Consider the following 20,681-nt stretch of genomic DNA (forward strand, 5'->3'; position numbering starts at 1 on the left):
AAGTAAAGTAAACAAAAAGGTTGACATTATATCTTGAATTTTTAGTTACTAGCCATCGCACTGCTGTTTGCAAATACAGAATGGTGTGGCGTTCTATTCTCTCTGCCTACCTTTGCGGGGAAGCGGCGTGATGGTTTGTTTTTTTTTTTTTTTTAAGTAAGTACTTTTATATATTTTTTTACTTTGTCTATGGAACAACTATTATGTTGTCTATGTTCATTTATGACATTTGTTTTGACATTTAGCCGACTGTCAAATTTTGGACGTCTGTTTTGGTTTATATTGTTTCTTTTTTTACTCATTTTTGTTTATATTATACTTTGTGAAGTATTTAATGTTTATTCTAATATTACAATGACCGCGTTTTCCGAGGACGATTTCATAGAATGCGAATTGAGAGACAGTCCACGGCCGTCGGAATTTGAAAGAGTGTGCCGGGTCTGCATGTCGAAAAACGGCTTGCACTGCATTTTCAAATACGACGACCGCTTCCGCCGCTGTTCGCAGGACCTGTCCGCGAAGATGAGCGCTTGTTCGGGAGTGCGAGTGGCGCGGAACGACGGCCTGCCGGACAAGATATGCGAGAATTGCATAAACTTCATGCAGATCGCCTGCCACTTCCGAACGCTCAGCCAAAACTCGGACAGGAAACTGAAATTAGTCGTTGAACGTTCGAAACAATTGACATCTTCATATGAAAAGACAAACGAGGTCGATTTAAAACAAGAGAGCTCCGATTCGGATTGCGCTTTGAGCGATTTAAAAACGCGGCAAATTGGAAATAAAATCGAACGTAAATCCGAATTTTACGACGTGAAAAATAACGAAAGTGTCGTTTGCGAAGAAAACGGCTTTACAGATACGGATAATGACATGATAGTCATTTTAAAAACAGATAGCGATTTTATAAATGATGATAACGCCGAAATTGACAGTAAAAATTCAAAAAAATTACCCTGCCAAAATTTAAAAGAAAAGAGCGAATTTTTTGTTTCGCCGAGCGGAGAGTGGACGCTGTTTGGATGCCTCATCTGCTCGATGCGTTTCCCTTGCAAGGCGACCCTGCGTGAGCATATGGCAGCCGCACACGGGGAATCGCAGCCGGGGGAGTTTTGTTGTCACTTTTGTGGAGAGGCGTTCCTAAATAGGCTGACGCGCTTGAAGCACGAACGAAAAAACTGCACAAAGATGGCGCCCGGATCTAAATACAACTGCAGGTGAAATATAAAACATCTACTACTTTTATGGCTTTTTATTTTATTTCAAAGTTGATGTACAGAAAATAAATAAGTACATTAGCGGGCTTATTGCTAAAAAGGAATATCTTCTAACCTAACCAAAAATAGACTAGTGATATTGGTCAAAACGTTTGATACCATATATAGCTGTTTGCAATCAGAGGGCAGATAGTACTTGAACATTTAAAAAAACATAAATTAAAAAAGATGATAATAAGACAGGGCAAAGGAAGAAGGGAGTTTAGGGAAGGAGGTAGAGGGAGGAGGTTTGATGGACAGTTAGGATTCTAATGATAGATAGTAATGTCTCTTGAAAGTTATTAGAGAAGGTGCATTTGTTTGCGCGGAGAGGTAATTCATTCCATAGTCCGGCCGCTTGGACAGAGAAGGAATTACTGAAGAATGATGTGTTATGGAGTCTTTCTTAAAACCAGCTTTTCACCCTAAAAGTGTGTTAAAAGTGTTGTATAGTATTCCCTGTACAGCCAGATACCATGCTTGCCTCAAGCATGCTCATCTTCCTAGCTTCATCCCAACATATCGTCTTTGCAGACTGTCGGGTCAGCTCTCCTCGTCCTCAGGCTGTAGGTCCTTCTGTCATATATAGGGTTTTCCAATAAGAGGTTTCATTTTGAGTAGCCGGCTATCTGGGCAGCTGCCACTTTTGAAGCTGTCATCTTTTTTACATTTGACAAGTAAAAAATGCGCGATAAAAAAATGCAACGATACACGCTTTAACAATGCATTGAAATTGTCAAAATTCACTACAGAAATGGTGAAAATTTTGCAATCACAGTTCGCGAAACTAAAGCACTTTTTGGTCGTCGTGAAGCGCCTTCTCGGCCAGCAATAGTGAAACTTGTTAAAAAATTTGAGCTGTTAGGGAATGGAAAATCCAAGAATGCTTGTTGAAAAGCCTCTTCATCCTCAACGTGTCACTGTTTGGTGCGGTTTTTGGGCTGGCGGTGTGATTGGACCTTACTTATTTGAAAATTAGGCTGTTGCAACTGTTACGGTGAATGGATTGCGCTATCGAGCTATGATTAATAATTTTAATGGCCGGAGTTGGAAGATATTGATGTGGACGACGTTTATTTTCAACAAGACGGCGCTACGTGCCACACAAGCAACGAAACAATCGCAATTTTGCAACAGAAATTTCCTGGCCGTGTTATTTCTCGAAGAGGTGATCACAGTTGGCGCCCTGAGATCTTGTGATTTAACACCTTTTTTTTTGGGCCGCGTGAAAGAAAAGGTCTATGCCTCAAAGTTCAATGTTCTCAGTCGTGTTTTTTTCCTCTGGCTTACTAGCTGCTACTGCAGTCGGTAGTAGCTCTTAAGTTTGCAACTATAGTGGAACTATGCTTGTTCCGTGAGCGTTGCCAGATGGTTTTTTAATGTTTTCAGCAAATAAATCTAAATTATTATAATTTTTTCTTCATTTATAATTCATTAAGGGGATTAGCTATAAATGTCTGCTTTTTCCAATTTAAAATTGCTGATTTTTGATTGTGTAGTGACTACCCAACACGCGTTTTTATTTTAGCACCGGAAGGGAAAGGTTAATTTTATTATATATATATAATACTTATTGTAGTTTCAATCTTCCTTTGCCAACTGCACGCCTCTCCTCACATTGCAGAGAGTGTCCGGCTGTGCTGGCGTCTCGGCCCGCCCTGGAGCGGCACGCGCGCCAGCACGCGGGCGGCACGCGGACCACGGTGGAGCTCGGCGAGCTGTTCGCGTGCCCCGTCTGCCGCAAGACGCTGCTGACGCGCGCGACGCTGCGCACGCACGTGCAGTCCCTGCACTTGCAATCCGCGGGCAGCGTCTGTACGGTAATTCCACCCACGCTCACGCTTCGGGTGCTTGTCCACTACCCGGAATATGACCGTCCGGCAGTCCGGTTTTGAAAAATGAAAGCTACTACAACAGTTTAGCGTGATCAATTTATCTGGGTCAAATGATAGCTGGGAATCGACGTCGCAGGAGGCTAATCCCTCTTAAAAACAGGCCGCAAGGCCTACAATAAGAAGAAGAAGAGAAGACAATTTATACATATTTAGAACTCTGGAGCAGAGGAAGACCGAGAAAAACTTGGCACGATCAAGTATGCCAAATACTTGAGAGTAGTCAGGTTAGGAGTCGAAACAATCGGCGGGTATGTATGAGGAGATGCATGAACGTGGAAGAGGCAAAGAATGTTTGCAAAGACAGAGTGGTGTGGCGTTCTATTCTCTCTGCCTACCCCTTCAGAGAAGCGGCGTGATGGGTAGTTAGTTAGTTAGTTAGAAAATGTTCATTTTTATGAATATTTTTGTTTAACAGGTATGCAACAAGACTTTGAAGAACAAGCACGCCTTGTATACGCACATGCAAACGCACGCCGAGCGTGTGTTTGCGTGCGACCAGTGCCCCTACCGCACCAACATGCGCACGTCGCTCACTCTGCACCGGAGGCGACACAGCGGAGAGCGGCCGTACGCCTGCGAGTGGTGTGCCCACCGGACTGTCAACATTAGCAATCTCAACAGGCACCGCTTGACACACACCGGGGATAGGAATCACGAGGTAGACCAGCTGACCCAACCAACTGCCCGCTGAAGGCATCTCCCCAACTATTCCTGCCTCAGCCGCACACCCCTTCTGACTTCTGCACTCCTGACCCTGGCATACAGTCCTAGCTTCTAGCCATACATGCTATGTAGACTCTCGGGCCTACTCTCCCATATATACTGCTCTAACTATACCCCCCACATGGCTACACCACCTCATAGACCCTTGATCTTCCCAACTATACCTGCCTCAGCTGCACACCCCTTCTGACTTCTGCACTCCTGACCCTGGCATACAGTCCTAGCTTCTAGCCATACATGCTATGTAGACTCTCGGGCCTACTCTCCCATATATACTGCTCTAACTATACCCCCCACATGGCTACACCATCTCATAGACCCTTGATCTTCCCAACTATACCTGCCTCAGCTGCACACCCCTTCTGACTTCTGCACTCCTGACCCTGGCATACAGTCCTAGCTTCTAGCCATACATGCTATGTAGACTCTCGGGCCTACTCTTTCATGTATACTGCTCTAACTTTTCAAAACTGTTCGAATCCCATATTTATTATTGATTTTTTGGGACTATCAAACCTTTGTTGTGGGTAAATCGTGTATCATGGTTGTGCACTAGAAGACATGCGGTCGTTATGGTGTTAATGTTTACGTCTTTATTCTTGCAGTGCGGAGAATGTGGGAAGAAATATATGGACAAGTCAACTCTCACGTCGCATATAAACAGCTTCCACCGCGGATTGAGGCCGTTCTTCTGCGACAAGTGCGGAAATTCTTACGTGAGGCGAAAAGACTTGACCAAACACCAAAATAAAATGCATCCCCAAATTGGAATCTCAAAACTAAACGCCAACACATCTCTATGAATATCTCTTTAACCTTTTAACCGCGTTAACTTTGTTCCTAAGAGACGCCCGTGCGCAGCGGTATTTCGCCGTGTTTTAAATGATTACTTTTATCGTGTATTTAGTTAAGAAACGATTTATTTTCCTAAACAAAATCGTTCAATGGGATTCATTGTGCCTTTTTGGTACTCTATAATACACTCGTGTCACATTATTCTTGAAATATATCGTAATATAAACAATAAGATTGTAACATAAATAAATCAAAGCACGCATCGTGTGTCACTCTTACCCACTGGCGATGCTAGCGTCGAGAGTGAGACAGATATAGGGCATGATTATGGCGCGGACTAATTACCGACCGCAAGAAAAATCAGGGATCTGTTCTTTTATTTATCCTTGTGATGTTACAAATTATTAGTCAGATATTTCAACAGATGTCATAAGGCCACGGATTGACGTATTATTTTATCCAAAGTTCCACACCATGAAAAAATCCCTCTAAGTTGAACTGAGGTTCGAAACTTGGAGCAATGTAAAAACACAAACGCTTATGTCAGCCGCGTATGGGGCATGTTTTGTTAAAACACACGGTTATGCGAGCCGCGTGGATCCTGTTAACCTTTCCTTTCGGGCGCTAAATTAAAAACGCGCGTCCCAATGTTGGGTAGTCACTGCACATTAAAAAATTGACGATTTAAATAAAAAAAATTCGGACATTCATATCTACTCCCCTTAATTAATTATAAATGAAGACAACAATTCTAAAAATTTAGATTTATTTGCTGAAAACATTAAAATACCATCTGGCAACGCTCACGGACCAAGCATATCGCTCATTCCTTTTAAGAACGTCATAAATCAAAAAACTTGATTTTTCAGGAGAACGTTTTTAAAGTATACAAATATAATACAATGCATTAAAAATAAATATCAAGCCACTAATTGAACTTTTTACTGTGCAACAGATCTTTTTAGGTAAAACCTGAAGGTTTTTTCTCCATTTGAAAAATATTAAGTTTATTTAAAAAAATAATTAAACAATACCTTTTCTTCAAAATGTAAAAACAAAACTTTCTGTCCTGTAGCGGGTAAAAATTAAGTTAAAAATATGCCGCTTTTTCTGGGATATAGTACATTTTCATGGCATTCCGAAAACATGCACAACTGAAAATCGTCAATTTTTGATTTATGACGTTCTTGAAAGGAGTGAGCGATATGTCCACTCTTGTCAAAAGCTCAAGAGCTACTGCCGCTAGCTAGCCAGAGAACATTGAGTTTTGATCTTCTCATGCTTGCACAGTGCAAGAATGCAGAGTGAGATGAAAAATATAGATTATATAGATCATAAGTCACTTTTGCTCGGCAAGAAAATAAACATCAATGCGGTTAGTCATTTTTATCAAGTCAATATATTATACTTCCAAGTTTAAAATCCTTGGGATTTTTTCCAGGGCAATATTAAGCTAGTAAGATATCAAATAATCGATGATCACGTTTTTTCTCCTGTATGACTACAATAATTAAAAATTTTAAAAAATTGCAGAGACCCACCGAGCCACCTTGTGTGTCTTGTCGTTGGAGTTCTTTTTATGTATCTATTTAACCTAATATACACACAAAAAAGAGAGAAAAAATTAAGAAACACAAACTTTTTTACAATTTTCATAGAATTAGCTCTTGATCATTTACCCATTCCTTTATTTTGCCTTTGTTCCATATTGTATTGTGACCTCTAACCTCCGTCGGCAACAAATTAAAAATGTTTCTAACGATATATTGCAGTGTTGGACTCCCATATTTATTAATGATTAAAGAAAACACTTGTTTTTTACCACTTGAGTTTTATTATAGACTACATGTTTCAGAAGTTAAACTTCCATCATTCAGGTCTGTATAATAACTAAAATATAAAATTGTTCTATAAATAAGGAGAGGGGAAAGTAAGGGGAAGGGGTTAGTCAAGGGGCGGAGTTTGAAAACAAAGGAAAAATGGAAAGCAAAGGTGAAGAATTTTGAAACAATATATTATTTAATAAATTGTTATTAGAATTTAGGTTTTTTTGGATTTCTAAATTTTCAAGATAATTCATAATTTGGCCTTTATATGGAACAAGGTGTAATCATTTTAATTTATGAGAGTGAAATGAGTGATTAGTATCTATTATGTGATTTGCAAATATTATTATTCCCATATTTACTGTTAATTCATGGGACTATCAAACCTTCGTTGTGGGTAAATCGTGTATCATGGTTGTGTACTAGAAGATGAGGTTTTTTTTTTCTAGTTTGTTGTTCAACGATGATACTCACCCACAATGTTCCTCATACCGGAAGTAACTTTAAATGTTCAAATGTCATTTGGATTGTCCCTTTGATCGCAAATGTGACCGCGTATAATTTTTTTAACCATGGAATATTCCAAATGAAGAACATATCGCTCACTCCTTTCAAGAACGTCATAAATCAAAAAACTTGATTTTTCAGGAGAACGTTTTTAAAGTTTAAAAATATAATACAATGTATTAAAAATAAATATCAAGCCACTTATTGAACTTTTTACTGTGCAACAGATCTTTTTAGGTAAAACCTGAAGGTTCTTTCTCCATTTGAAAAATGGAGAAAGAACCTTCAGGTTAATTAATATAGTTAAAAAAATAATTAAACAATACCTTTTCTTCAAAATGTAAAAACAACACTTTCTGCCCTGTAGCGGGTAAATATTAAGTTAAAAATATACCGCTTTTGCTGGATTAAATCACATTTTCTGGGCATTCCGAAAACATGCACAACTGAAAATTGACGATTTTTGATTTATGACGTTCTTGAAAGGAGTGAGCGATATATTTTTTTAATAAAATGACAAAAAACAATACTGAATTTAATTTTTTGAAATCCTGCATATATTACACTGGCCAACAATTAACTATTATTATCATCAATTTGTAATTTATGTTTTTTTTAATGTTCAAGCACTATCTACCCTCTGATTGCAAACAGCTATATATGGTATCAAACGTTTTGATCAATATCACTAGTCTGTTTTTGGTCGGGTGGAAGATATTGCTTTTTAGTAATAAGCCCGCCAATGTACTTATTTATTTTCTGTACATGAAGTTTCGATAAAATAAAAAATATATATTATTTTTTCACATCTCATCAAAGATGAAGAAGAATATGGAAGTCTGGGCATTTACGGGGCTGACGACCGTCATAGGCTGGTTTAAGTGATCACTTTACACACGTGTCACCAATTCTACCCATTATTGACAACCACACTACTCAAAATATTGGAAGTTCTATATATATATATGTATATATATGAACCAATTTAGAAACCTTGTTCTTGAATCACTAGAACCACTTTTTTTATTGGTGAGATGAAAAGAAGCTTTTTATTGAGCAGTAACTTTTTTATTAATATGTGAGGTCCGCATCCTGGAGTATAATCACATACATGAGAAACGCCAGAAAATATCATTTTCATTTTTATTATTTAAGCTTATTTACTTACTGTTATCACTTTACACACATGTAACATTCACCAATTCTACCCATTATTGACAACCACGCTACTCAAATTCTTGGAAGTTCTATATATATTAACCAATTTAGAAACCTTGTTCTTGAATCACTAGAACTTCACTTGAGACATCTATTGGTGAGATGTAAAGAAGCTTTTTACTAAGCAGAAACTCTTATATTAGTATGTGAGATCCGAATCCTGGATTATAATCACTATATATATTAAATCAAGGTATAGAAACCTTGTTCTTGAATCACTAGAACCACTTTTTTTATTGGTGAGATGAAAAGAAGCTTTTTATTGAGCAGTAACTTTTTTATTAATATGTGAGGTCCGCATCCTGGAGTATAATCACATACATGAGAAACGCCAGAAAATATCATTTTCATTTTTATTATTTAAGCTTATTTACTTACTGTTATCACTTTACACACATGTAACATTCACCAATTCTACCCATTATTGACAACCACGCTACTCAAATTCTTGGAAGTTCTATATATATGAACCAATTTAGAAACCTTGTTCATGAATCACTAGAACTTCACTAGAGACATTTATTGGTGAGATGTAAAGAAGCTTTTTATTAAGCAGAAACTCTTAAATTAGTATGTGAAATCCGAATCCCGGATTATAATCACTATATATATTAAATCAAGGTTTCTAAATTGGTTCATATCTTTAGAACTTCCAAGAATTTGAGTAGTGTGGTTGTCAATAATGGGTAGAATTGGTGAATGTTACACGTGTGCAAAGTGATCACTTAAACCAGCCTATGACGGTCGTCAGCCCTGTTAATGCCCAGACTTCCATATTCTTCTTCATCTTTGATGAGATGTCAAAAAATAATATGAAAATAACTCCTGTAATTGGAGATAATCCAGATTTTGTGAATTTGTGAAAGTATTTGGACACACTAAAAAAGTTGTAAAAATATATATATATAAGGGTACCTACTTAGTTACCATATATTTTCATTGAAAATGAAAAATTCACTCATCCGCCATATGACCATAGATAAACTCGTTGAATTTGACGTTTCGAAGTTTGACGTTTCCCTTCGTCGATACATTTATGGAGCTGTCAAGTCGTAAACAATAATACAAACTACTTTAAAATATACATCTGATGATATCAAAAGATGGGGGAAACGACGATATTAGATTTCTTGAACGTAGCGTGTAAAGAATGTCCAGAATTTTCAAATTTCTCCAAAGTCTGTCGCGTTTGTTTGTCGCGGTCCAGTTTAAGTCCGATATTCCAGTTAGAAGACGACACTCGAGATCTATCCAGAAACTTACAAAAGTGCTTCAAGATGAAGGTCAGAATCCGCGACGAGCTCCCGGACAAAATATGCCAGACTTGCTCAAAAGCCCTCGAAGTGGCTCTGCATTTTAGGCAACTCGGCGAAACTTCCGAGGCCAGATTGAGAGCGGCCCTCAAAAATGAGAAAAAACTCAGGAAATTGAACGATTCAAATGTTAAGAAGGAGTCTTTCGATGGCGACGACTTTGAGATCGACGATGGGCTTAGTCAAGCTCCCAGAGCTCCACGAAATGAGAAAAAACTAAAGAAATATATAAGTGATTCACATATTAAAGACGAAAATTTCGGTAGCTCTAGCGATGATTTTAAAAATACCACAGAAATTTCTGAACAGGATTCGAAAGCCATAGAAAAAAGGGTAAAAAATGTTTTTATTGAATCTCATATTAAAGAAGAGACCTTCAACAGATTGAATGATGATCCCCGAGCGGACGATACCAAAAATGAAGACATTTCTGAAGATATTCCTTTGAGTGACCTCAAAATGGGAATGGAAGCCGATGCTAAAGCTGGTGCCATAGACAATAAAGACAATTTGGCGTTCAGTTGTCGATGGTGCGAGCGGGGATTCCCCTCGGAGGGTAGCTTGAAGAGTCACGCGTCTACGCACACAGACGCGCAGCAGGAGTACCACTGTCACGGCTGTAACGGAGCGTTCTACACCAGGAAACTGAGGCTGCAGCATGAGAAATACGATTGCTTGAAAATGCCGCCGGGATCCATGTATAAATGCAGGTAAACATATCGCTCACTCCTTTCAACAACGTCATATATCAAAAATCATCAACTTTCAGTTGTGCATGTTTTCAGAATGCCTAAAAAACGTACTATATCCCAGCAAAAGCAGCATATTTTAAACTTAATATTTACCCGCTACGGGGCAGAAAGTGTTGTTTTTGCATTTTGAAGAAAAGTTATTTTTCAATTATTTTTTTAAATTTACTAAATATTTTTCAAATGGAGAAAAAACATTCAGGTTTTGCCTAAAAAGATCTGTTGCAGTAAAAAGTTCAATAAGTGGCTTGATATTTATTTTTAATACATTTTATTATATTTTTAAACATTAAAAACGATCTCCTGAAAAATTAAGTTTTTTGATATTTCACGTTGTTGAAAGGAGTGAGCGATATGTAGCATCAACAATATGGCCGCTATCAACTTTCAAAGTCCTTATTCAAAGACCCTGTAGTTGTTGGGCTGGAGTTTGAATTGGTGGTTCTTGCAGCGAGTGCCCGGCGGAGCTGAGGAGCCGCCAGTCGCTGGAGGCGCACTCGCGGCAGCACGGGCGCCCCCGGAGCCCCGCGGTGGAGCTGGCGGCCATCTTCGCGTGCCCCCTGTGCCGCAAGACCCTCAGCGACAAGCACTGCCTCAACACGCACATACAAATCGTCCACAACAAGACGGAAGGCAAACCGTGTCCGGTGAGTCGAGCCATCCTCCTTCTAATATTTTTCTTCTTCAAACCCTTCTCCGCACCCCAATGGTGCATAGGGCACTGCATCATACAAACGCAGTGTTATCTTGATCGTTAACACACGAAAGAAAGGTGATCAGCCCTCCGCTTCAGGTAACAGTCTAATAATTTTATTTTATATTATCCTGAATATTTAATAAACATTGGAATGAAAAATATCTCTTAAATTTATTTGAGCCCCCCTGGGAATCGAACCCGGGATCTCTAGAATGGTAGCCGAGCGTGCTGACCATTACACTACGGAGGCGGACGAATTATTATATAAAATCATGAAAATAATAAATGCTCAAAATACTTGGGAATTCACATTTATTTTAGCCTAAATGATTTTTGATTACAAGTTGACTTATAATTTACGGATGCTTCTACTCTACACTGATATTTACAAAAAAAACTATATTAATAAAAATGTTACTAGGCACGAGACACAAAGGCAGTACGTATTGACAGGGCACACTGCGGCAACGGTGACGGAAGAGAGAGAGTACCTTGCTTTACTTTGGTGTATAAGGACTTGGTGACTTCACTTTGTATGTTCGTAAACGTGTAAACCCACCACACTAGTGTAAATTGATACATTACACCCATTACAGATATGCAACAAGACCATGAAGAACCGGTATTCGCTGCACTCGCACATGCGCACGCACGGGGAGCGCGTGCACGCGTGCGAGCAGTGCCCCTACCGCACCAACCTGCCGCGCTCGCTCACCGTGCACCGGTGGCGGCACAGCGGGGAGCGGCAGTACGCCTGCGAGAGCTGCCCCTACCGCGCCATCACCGTCAGCAACCTCATCAAGCACCGCCTCACGCACACGGGCGAGATGAAGCACGAGGTACCGAGTCCTTTTTATTTATTGTAACTGCAGACAGTTGGTAGAATTCCATACTGAATTGTTGGGTAATATATCCAAAATAAAACAAGGTTTGTTGGATTGAATTCTTCATTTATTTATGTACAACATTTTGAGTGTGTCCAAATACTTGTTCACAAAATCTGGATTATCTCCAATTACAGGAGTTATTTTCATATTATTTTTCGACATCTCATCAAAGATGAAGAAGAATATGGAAGTCTGGGCATTTACGGGGCTGACGACCGCCATAGGCTGGTTTAAGTGATCACTTTACACACGTGTAACATTCACCAATTCTACCCATTATTGACAACCACACTACTCAAATTCTTGGAAGTTCTATATATATGAACCAATTTAGAAACCTTGTTCTTGAATCACTAGAACTTCACTAGAGACATCTATTGGTGAGATGTAAAGAAGCTTTTTACTAAGCAGTAACTCTTATATTAGTATGTGAGATCCGAATCCTGGATTATAATCACACACATGAGAAACGCCAGAAAATACCATTTTCATTTTTATTATTAAGCTTATAATTTGACCAGATAATTTATTTACAACATTTTGAGTGTGTCCAAATACTTGTTCACAAAATCTTGTTGATGTGTCCGTCTGCAGTGGCGTTCCTTTGTTTGGTTCCAGTGCGCGGAATGCGGGAAGAGGTACAAGGCCAAGAGGTCGCTGGTGTCGCACGTGACCAGCGTGCACCGGGGACTGCGTCCATTCTGCTGCGACAAGTGCGGCAAGAACTACCTCACGCACAACCACATGCGCGCTCATCAGAAGAAGGCCCATCCCGAAGTCTGACTCGTCCATTTCGGCTTCTCAACATATAATAATAATAATAATAAAACCCTTATCCGCACCCCGATGGTGCATAGGGCACTGCGTCATATAACGCAGTGTTATCTTGATTGTTCACACATGAAGGAAGGGTGATCAGCTCTCCGCTTCAGGAGGGATATATATATATATTTATATATATTTATATATATATATATATATATATATATATATATATATATATATATATATATATATATATATATATATACATAAAACCCTTATCCGCACCCCGATGGTGCATAGGGCACTGCGTCATATGACGCAGTGTTATCTTGATCGTTTACTCACGAAGGAAAGGTGATCAGCCCTCCGCTTCAGGAACCAGTTCAGGGTAATATTGAATAAATATTACAGTGAAAAAATCACTAATATTTATTTGTAACCCCCTGGGAATCGAACCCGGGACCTCCAGAATGGTAGCCGAGCGTGCTGACCACTACACTACGGAGGCAGACATATACGAAGACATATCTCAACATATATGAAGAAGAATATAGATGTAAACAAGAATTTGGACACCAAAATATTATAAATATTTAAAGGTGTCCACCAAGATATGACACATCTATCGTTCCTCGTTTTTATAATTTTTTGTAGTGACTACCCAAAGCCGGGATGGGCGTTTTTATTTTAGCAAAATCGGAAGGAAAAGGTTAAAATCATATATACCATATCGCTCACTCTCCTCTTTCAAGGACGTCATAAATCAAAATTCGTCAATTTTCAGTTGTGCGTGTTTTCGGAATGCCTAGAAAATGTACTATATCCCAGCAAAAGCGGCATATTTTTAACTTAATATTTACCCGCTACAGGGCATAAAGTCTTGTTTTTGCATTTTGAAGAAAAGGTATTGTTTAATTATTTTTTTAAATAAACTAAATATTTTTCAAATGGAGAAAATACCTTCAGGTTTTACTTTAAAAGATCTGTTGCACAGTAAAAAGTTCAGTAAGTGGCTTGATATTTATTTTTAATACATTGTATTATATTTTTAAACTTTAAAAACGTTCTCCTGAAAAATCGAGTTTTTTGATTTATGACGTTCTTGAAAGGAGTGAGCGATATATGTATGTACTATGAAAGAAGGACAAATAAAACTGTATCACTAAGGATATAAGGAATAGCTTAGAGTCCTAGTGCAGCAGTTATATATTTAAAAGATATAAATCTATTATATTTGGGATCTTCAGCTCTTTGGACAAGTTGCGCGTGGCAATGAGGATAGCCTGGAATGACTGGTTGTGATGGGTAGCCTGGAGGGGAAGAGAGGGAGAGGAAGATTCCCACACGATGGACCGAGTTAAGGTGGTTGGAGCGCTACGTGCAGCGCAGTCAAGGGACAACTGGAGAAGAGTCATTGCTTCCACAAGGGTCACAACCCTCAGTAATGAGGAATAAGACGGGGAATTTTTTTTATTTATTTAATTAAACACTTGTTATAAACCGCTAAGTGAGTTTTATTTTCTTTAACACAATTATTTTTGAAAACTAACAGATGTTTTCATCTACGGGTAAAAAATTTAAACTAACGAGCAAAAAATATTTAGGGGTGTATATATAGAGAGAGAGAGAGAGAGAGAAAACCCTTATCCGCACCCAATGGTGCATAGGGCACTACGTCATATAAACGCAGTGTTATCTTGATCGTTTACACATATGATCAGCCCATCGCTTCAGGTACCAGACCAGGATAGTATTGAATAAATATTTCAGTGAAAAAATCACTCATATTAATTTGACCCCTCCTGGGAATCGAACCCGGGACCTTCAGAACGGTAGCCGAGCGTGCTGACCATTACACTACGGAGGCGGACACAAATTCAGTTATAGCAAGTAAAAACCTGTCTAAAATCAAAACTGGCAGTACACAACGTATATAGACCCTAATGTATAAAAGTGAAGCATGGAGTTGGCAAAAGAAGGATGAAAGTAGACTGAATGCAATCAAAATGTGTTTTTTCAGGCGAAGTACGGCACAAATTCGTTTATGTTAAGTAATCTCTCAGACATGACACAGAAATGTGCGGCAAAACCATGTATGATAGATGCTTGAATGGTGATAGGAAAGAATGCAAGGCTGAGATAAGTACTATCCATCGAACTAAGGAAGGTGTGTTAGGATGACAATACAAAATGGAGTCAAAAATGTATGGAAGTGAGGCATGGAGTTGGCAAAAGAATGAACTCTCAATGCGGCAAAACCATGCATGGTAGATGTCCGAATGGTGATATAAGGAAATAATGCAAGGCAGAGATGAACATTTTTTATTAAATTTAAAAAAAGGTGTATTGAGATAGTTTGGGCACGTCAATCGTATGAGTAAAGAAAATATGGTTACAAAATTACAGAATTTGGTCGGTAATAGAAGCAGAGGAAGACCGAAGAAATATGGCATGATCAAACATTTCAAATACTTGAATGTGGTCAGGTTAGCAATCGGAATAATCGCCGTTTATGTGTGAATGTGGAAAAGACGAAGATTGTGTGCAAAGACAGGTTGATGAAGCGTTCTTTTCTCTCTGCCTGCCCCTGCGGAGAAGCGGCATGATGGTTTATTAGTATAACAATATTCTATCCAAAATTGTCCTAATTCCGAATTGAAAAAACTGACGGGTGCAGTACCACTTACACAAGTTGAAACCATAGAAAAAATAATGACAGTTTGATTCTAGTCATCATCTATAGTTTATTTGTTTTCTTGAGCTGTCAAATGTCAAAACGACAGCAGCAAAGCCCGAATATAAAAATATATTTTTTTAATCATGGGTAATTATTTGAAGACGATCTCTCACGAATGTCCGCAGGTCTCCGATTTCGACAAAATCTGTCGCATCTGTTTGTCGCAGTCGAGTTTACTTTCAACATTCTCTCTAGAAATATCCACAAACATGCAAAAATGCTTCAAAATGCACATAGACGTCCGCGACGGGCTTCCGGACAAAATATGCCGCGCTTGTTTGAGAGCTCTCAAGGTGGCTATGCACTTTAGACACCTCAGCGAAATTTCCGAAGCCAGATTGAGAGCGGCCCTCAAAGATGAGAACAATCCGAAAAGGATAATGAACGACGTAGAGATCAAGCAAGAGGTTTTAAGCGACTCTCGCGAGGATTTAAAAATGGAAGATGGGCTTGAAAAATCCGAGGCATTGGATATTAATAATAAATGTGAAGATGCTGATGTTTTAAATTCTATTAGTTTCAGCGATGATCTCAAACTGTTGAGCAATTTTAAGGCGGATGTGGAAATAGACGCAAATGTCGGTGTGATTGACGAAAAAGTTGGTGTTATGGGCACAAAAGTCAGTGTGGTGGACGCAAAAGTCGGTGAAATGGACGAAAAGGTCGGTGTCGAGGACGCTAATGTCGGTGCAATAGTTTCCAGAGTCGGTGTAGGGGGCGCAAATGACAGTGTGATTGGCGCGAAATTCGGTGTAATGGATGCCCAAGTCAATGTAATGGACTCCAGAGTCGGAGTAGTGGACACAAAAATGGGTATAATGGACACCAGAGTTGGAGTAGTAACTAACACAAAAATTAATGTAATAGACTCCAGAGTCGGAATAGGAAACGCAAAAGTCAATATAATGGACGCCAGAGCCGGAGAAGTGAGTGCGAAAATCGGTGTAGTGGATTCCAGAGTCGGAGTAGAAAACCCAAAAATCGGTGTAACAGACTCCAGAGTCGAAGCAGTGAACGCAAATATCAGTGTAACAGACTCCAGGGTCGGTTTAGTGGACGCAAATATCAGTGTCACAGACTGTGCAGGCAATTTGTCGTTCAACTGCCTATTGTGTGAGAAGGGATTTCCCTCGGACGCCAGCTTAAAGAGGCACCTGAGCACGCACAAGGCCGTGCACAAGCAGTTCCGCTGCCACGCGTGTGACGAGGCGTTCTACACCAGGGTCCTGCGGTTGACGCACGAGACGAAGAACTGTACTGCGATGCCTCCGGGCTCCACGTACAAATGCCGGTAAGTTAGAAAACAAGATCGCAACAGGTGACTCTCTGTGTCATTCTTTTTTTAACCCTTATCCGCACAAAATGGTGCATAGGGCACTGTATCTTAGTGGCCCGGTGTTATTTTGATCTTTAATGGTTAAAAAGGAGCCTGGGTGAGGACTCTCTGTACCATTATTTTTTCAACCCTTATCCGCACAACATGGTGCATAAGGCACTGAATCTTAGTGACCCAGTGTTATCTTGATTGTCAATGATTAAAAAAGAGCCTGGGAGGACCTGTCCGACAGGCAGTATCATACATGATAAAACTAGCAAAGGACATTGGTGCCATAAACCAAGCTAGGACACAAAATGCCCAACCCTCTTCTAGTGGAACGGAAGGCCTGTTGAGGACAGTCAGCAGTCTCCGTGAGCGACTTCTCCTGAGGAGTGCAACGCAGTTTCCTCCCAGCAATGAGCAAATGCTGACAAGTTCCCGATTGGCCCACACTAGATTATCCCTCCTATTCCCTACACAGATTCAAATAAAACATCTTTTTTTTAGTTAAAAGAAACAAAAATCCACTTAATGATCTATAAACCTTGTACATAATAAGCAAGATAAATTATAAATGCAACATTCACTAATTCTACCCACGATTGACAATCACACAATGGGTGGAAATGTTGAATTTTTCATATGTGTAAAGTGATCACTTGACTAGCCCGTGACAGGTCATAACCCTGTAAATACCCAGACTTCCATACTCTTCTTTTTCTATTCTGAGATGTCAAAAAGTGTTTGTCTATGATTGTGTGTTGCAGTAAGTGTCCGGCGGAGCTGAAGAACCGCAAATCTTTTGAGATACACTTCGCTGAACAGCACCAGGGCCTTGTGAGGAAAAAGATGGCTTGTCCGGTGAGTCCCTCACTTATTACCCTGTAATACCAGTTTGTATTACTAATATGATTATAAAGGGTATCAAACATGCCCGATTTGTATTACCAATATGACTATACATGTTATCCATCTTGCTCAAATATGTATTCCCAAATGACCATACAGGGAATCAAACTTGAAAAAGTAGGTACCAACCGTAATGTATGGAAGCTGTGCAGCAAAACCATGTATGGTAAATGTTCCAATGGTGAAATAAGGAAAGGTCGCAAGGCTGAGATGAGCACTATCCAGCAAACTAAGGAAGGCGGCTTGGGATGGTTTGGGAAGGATGAGAGTAGACTGGATGCAGTCGGGATGCCATCTCTCAGTGCGGCAAGACCATGTATGGTAGATGTTCCAATGGTGACATAAGGAAAGGGTGCAAGGCTGAGATGAGCACTATCCAGCAAACTAAGGAAGGCGGCTTGGGATGGTTTGGGAAGGATGAGAGTAGACTGGATGCAGTCGGGATGCCATCTCTCAGTGCGGCAAGACCATGTATGGTAGATGTTTCAATGGTGATATAAGGAAAGGGTGCAAGGCTGAGATGAGCACTATCCAGCAAACTAAGGAAGGCGGGTTGGGATGATTTGGGAAGGATGAGAGTAGACTGGATGCAGTCGGGATGCCATCTCTCAGTGCGGCAAGACCATGTACGGTAGATGTTCCAATGGTGATATAAGGAAAGGGTGCAAGGCTGAGATGAGCACTATCCAGCAAACTAAGGAAGGTGTGTGATATGTGATAAATTGACAACAGAACTTGTTTGCAGGTGTGCGAGAAGGCGGTGGTGAACCTCCGCTCGCACATGTACCTGCACCGGGGCCCCACGTACGCGTGCGGGCAGTGCCCGTACAGGACCAACCTGCCCAAGTTGCTGGTCTACCACCAGCGCGGCCACGCGGACGAGCGCCCCTTTGTCTGCGCGCTCTGCCCATACAGGGCCGTCAACAAGAGCAACCTCAACCGGCACAGCATTGTGCACACCGGGGAGAAGAAGTATGAGGTAAGTCCATCCGGCCTTACCTAAATTAAGTACTAAGTAATCCACTTAAGGATCTACTACCTGAGAACCTTACGCTGAAGGTTGGCAATCATCGTGTCAGTCTGCAGCCGCTCTGAGCAGCGCCCCAGTGCTGCAGCGGAGCCAGGATATACGCGGAGTTGCCGAGCCAGGATATACGTCTTCTTCCTACGCTGCGTTTACCTTCCACGCCGCCTTGTAATATAATACCTATTACTCGCTATTTCTCTCCCCTCATACAACGGCCCGAGTACTCCACGCTGAAGGTTGGCAATCATCGTGTCAGTCTGCAGCCGCTCTGAGCAGCGCCCCAGTGCTGCAGCGGAGCCACTCTCTCCAGTTGCTGAGCCAGGATTTGTACGTTTTTCTTTTTATACAAGTCGGTATCTCTTTATTCTCTTGAATGTGTTTGAGTTTGCCAAAAGCCGCCGAACCCAGTCCTATTCTTCTTGGCAGCTCCGCAGCTTGGCTTTCCTTGCCCAGATTTATCTTCTGTCCAAGTATAGGTATTCGCCTACCCCAAATACATAATGACAAAGTCTCAATGTGTGTTTCAGTGCAAGGAGTGCGATGCCAAATTGACGAGCAAGAGGAGTCTGGAAGAACACATCAGCTGTGTGCATCGCGGGCTGCGTTCCTACTACTGCGACAAGTGCGGGAAGGGCTATAAGAGGGGATCTCATCTACACAAGCATATAAAGAAGGAACATCGTAATTGTTAGCAATTGGAGTGTCTCTTCATCTTCTTCTTCAAACCCTCATCCGCACCCGATGGTGCATAGGGCACTGCATCATATAAACGCAGTGTCATCTTGATCGTTAACACTTAAAAGATGATCAGCCCTCCGCTTCAGGTACCAGTCCAGGGTAATATTGAATAAATAAGTTAATATGTTTCCTCTGTTACTCCGTAATTATCGGTCCTTTTTTTTAATCCCTTAGACTAAAGCATGTCTAGATACCAACCACTATTACGGTTTCAACGTATGGGGACCATAAAAACAATCATATGACTGTAACATCAAAACTTGACGTGATACAAGCTTGTCAGCTAGTAGACTTTGAATATAATAAGAACAAATAACTTAGTCTAAATCAGTCATCAAAATTTCCATTGCTGGCCAGTGATATTAGAGTGAAAAAATCACTTTTATTTATTTGACCCCACCCTGGGATTCGAACCTGCGACCTCCAGTATCGTGGCCGAGCGTGCTGACCATTACACTACGGAGGAGGAGTGTCCCCTAGATGCCATTAATGCCAGCCAAGCTAAAGGGAAAAGTCTACCAAACAATTCGCTCACTCCTTTCAAGAACGTCATAAATCAAAAATTGTCAATTTTGAGTTGTGCATGTTTTCGGAATGTCCAAATGCACTATATCCCAGCAAAAGCGGCATATTTTTAACATAATATTTACCCGCTACAGGGCAGAATGTGTTGTTTTTGCATTTTGAAGAAAACGTATTGTTTAATTATTTTTTTAAATATATACTAATTATTTTTCAAATGGAGAAAAAACCTTCAGGTTTTACCTAAAAAGATCTGTTGCACAGTAAAAAGTTCAAGAAGTGACTTGATATTTATTTTTAATACATTGTGTTATATTTTTAAACTTTAAAAATGTTCTCTTGAAAAATCAAGTTTTTTGATTTATGACGTTCTTGAAAGGAGTGAGCGAATTGTCAGACTCGCACTCCTCTTTGGCTCAGAATGCTGGACGATGTACAACACCTACTCTAGACAACTAGAAACTGCTGAAATGCGAATGCTTGGATGGTCAGCTGGAGTGTCCCTTAGAGACGAAATGAAGAGTTCACACATTCGTGGAAGCCTGTGTGTAAGAGCCATCAATAGTAAGGTAGAGGAAAGGCAAATGATATAGTATGGGCACATAGGACGCAGAGAACCTGATCATATTGTGAACCAGGCAATCGTCATAGAGAGACATCTAGGGGAAGACCAAAGAATTTGTGGATGCTGCAGGAAGATAACATGATCCCGAGGCATGACCTAGGTGACGTTGTACATGACAGAAGGACCTACAGCCCGACGACGAGGGAGCTGACCCCAACAGTCTGCAAAGGCGAT

The 20,681-nt window shown here is 40.2% G+C and overlaps 3 protein-coding genes across 3 annotated transcripts; all 3 read left to right on the forward strand.

The window, feature by feature from the left end:
- Window positions 1-224: 224 nt before the first annotated feature.
- Window positions 225-6,490, forward strand: LOC148306805 (uncharacterized). The gene is made up of 4 exons (XM_088264338.1): window positions 225-1,217; window positions 2,881-3,076; window positions 3,567-3,809; window positions 4,480-6,490. Exons 1-4 carry the CDS (start codon window positions 355-357, stop codon window positions 4,675-4,677), a joined length of 1,500 nt encoding a protein of 499 aa, XP_088120464.1. The 5' UTR covers window positions 225-354; the 3' UTR covers window positions 4,678-6,490.
- Window positions 6,491-9,204: 2,714 nt separating this feature from the next.
- Window positions 9,205-12,785, forward strand: LOC148306806 (uncharacterized). Its single transcript, XM_088264337.1, has 4 exons — window positions 9,205-10,243; window positions 10,734-10,929; window positions 11,576-11,818; window positions 12,485-12,785. The coding sequence occupies exons 1-4, from the start codon at window positions 9,324-9,326 to the stop codon at window positions 12,647-12,649; spliced, it is 1,524 nt and encodes a 507-aa protein (XP_088120463.1). The 5' UTR covers window positions 9,205-9,323; the 3' UTR covers window positions 12,650-12,785.
- A 2,364-nt stretch (window positions 12,786-15,149) lies between these two features.
- LOC148306807 (uncharacterized) lies at window positions 15,150-19,506 on the forward strand. Its single transcript, XM_088264336.1, has 4 exons — window positions 15,150-16,659; window positions 17,454-17,547; window positions 18,341-18,574; window positions 19,150-19,506. The coding sequence occupies exons 1-4, from the start codon at window positions 15,452-15,454 to the stop codon at window positions 19,312-19,314; spliced, it is 1,701 nt and encodes a 566-aa protein (XP_088120462.1). The 5' UTR covers window positions 15,150-15,451; the 3' UTR covers window positions 19,315-19,506.
- Window positions 19,507-20,681: the final 1,175 nt, after the last annotated feature.

The sequence above is a fragment of the Brachycentrus maculatus genome, unplaced genomic scaffold (assembly GCF_059751285.1).
Source record: "Brachycentrus maculatus isolate JH-2025_06_01 unplaced genomic scaffold, ASM5975128v1 h1tg000225l, whole genome shotgun sequence".
Classification (NCBI taxonomy): Eukaryota; Metazoa; Arthropoda; class Insecta; order Trichoptera; family Brachycentridae; genus Brachycentrus; species Brachycentrus maculatus.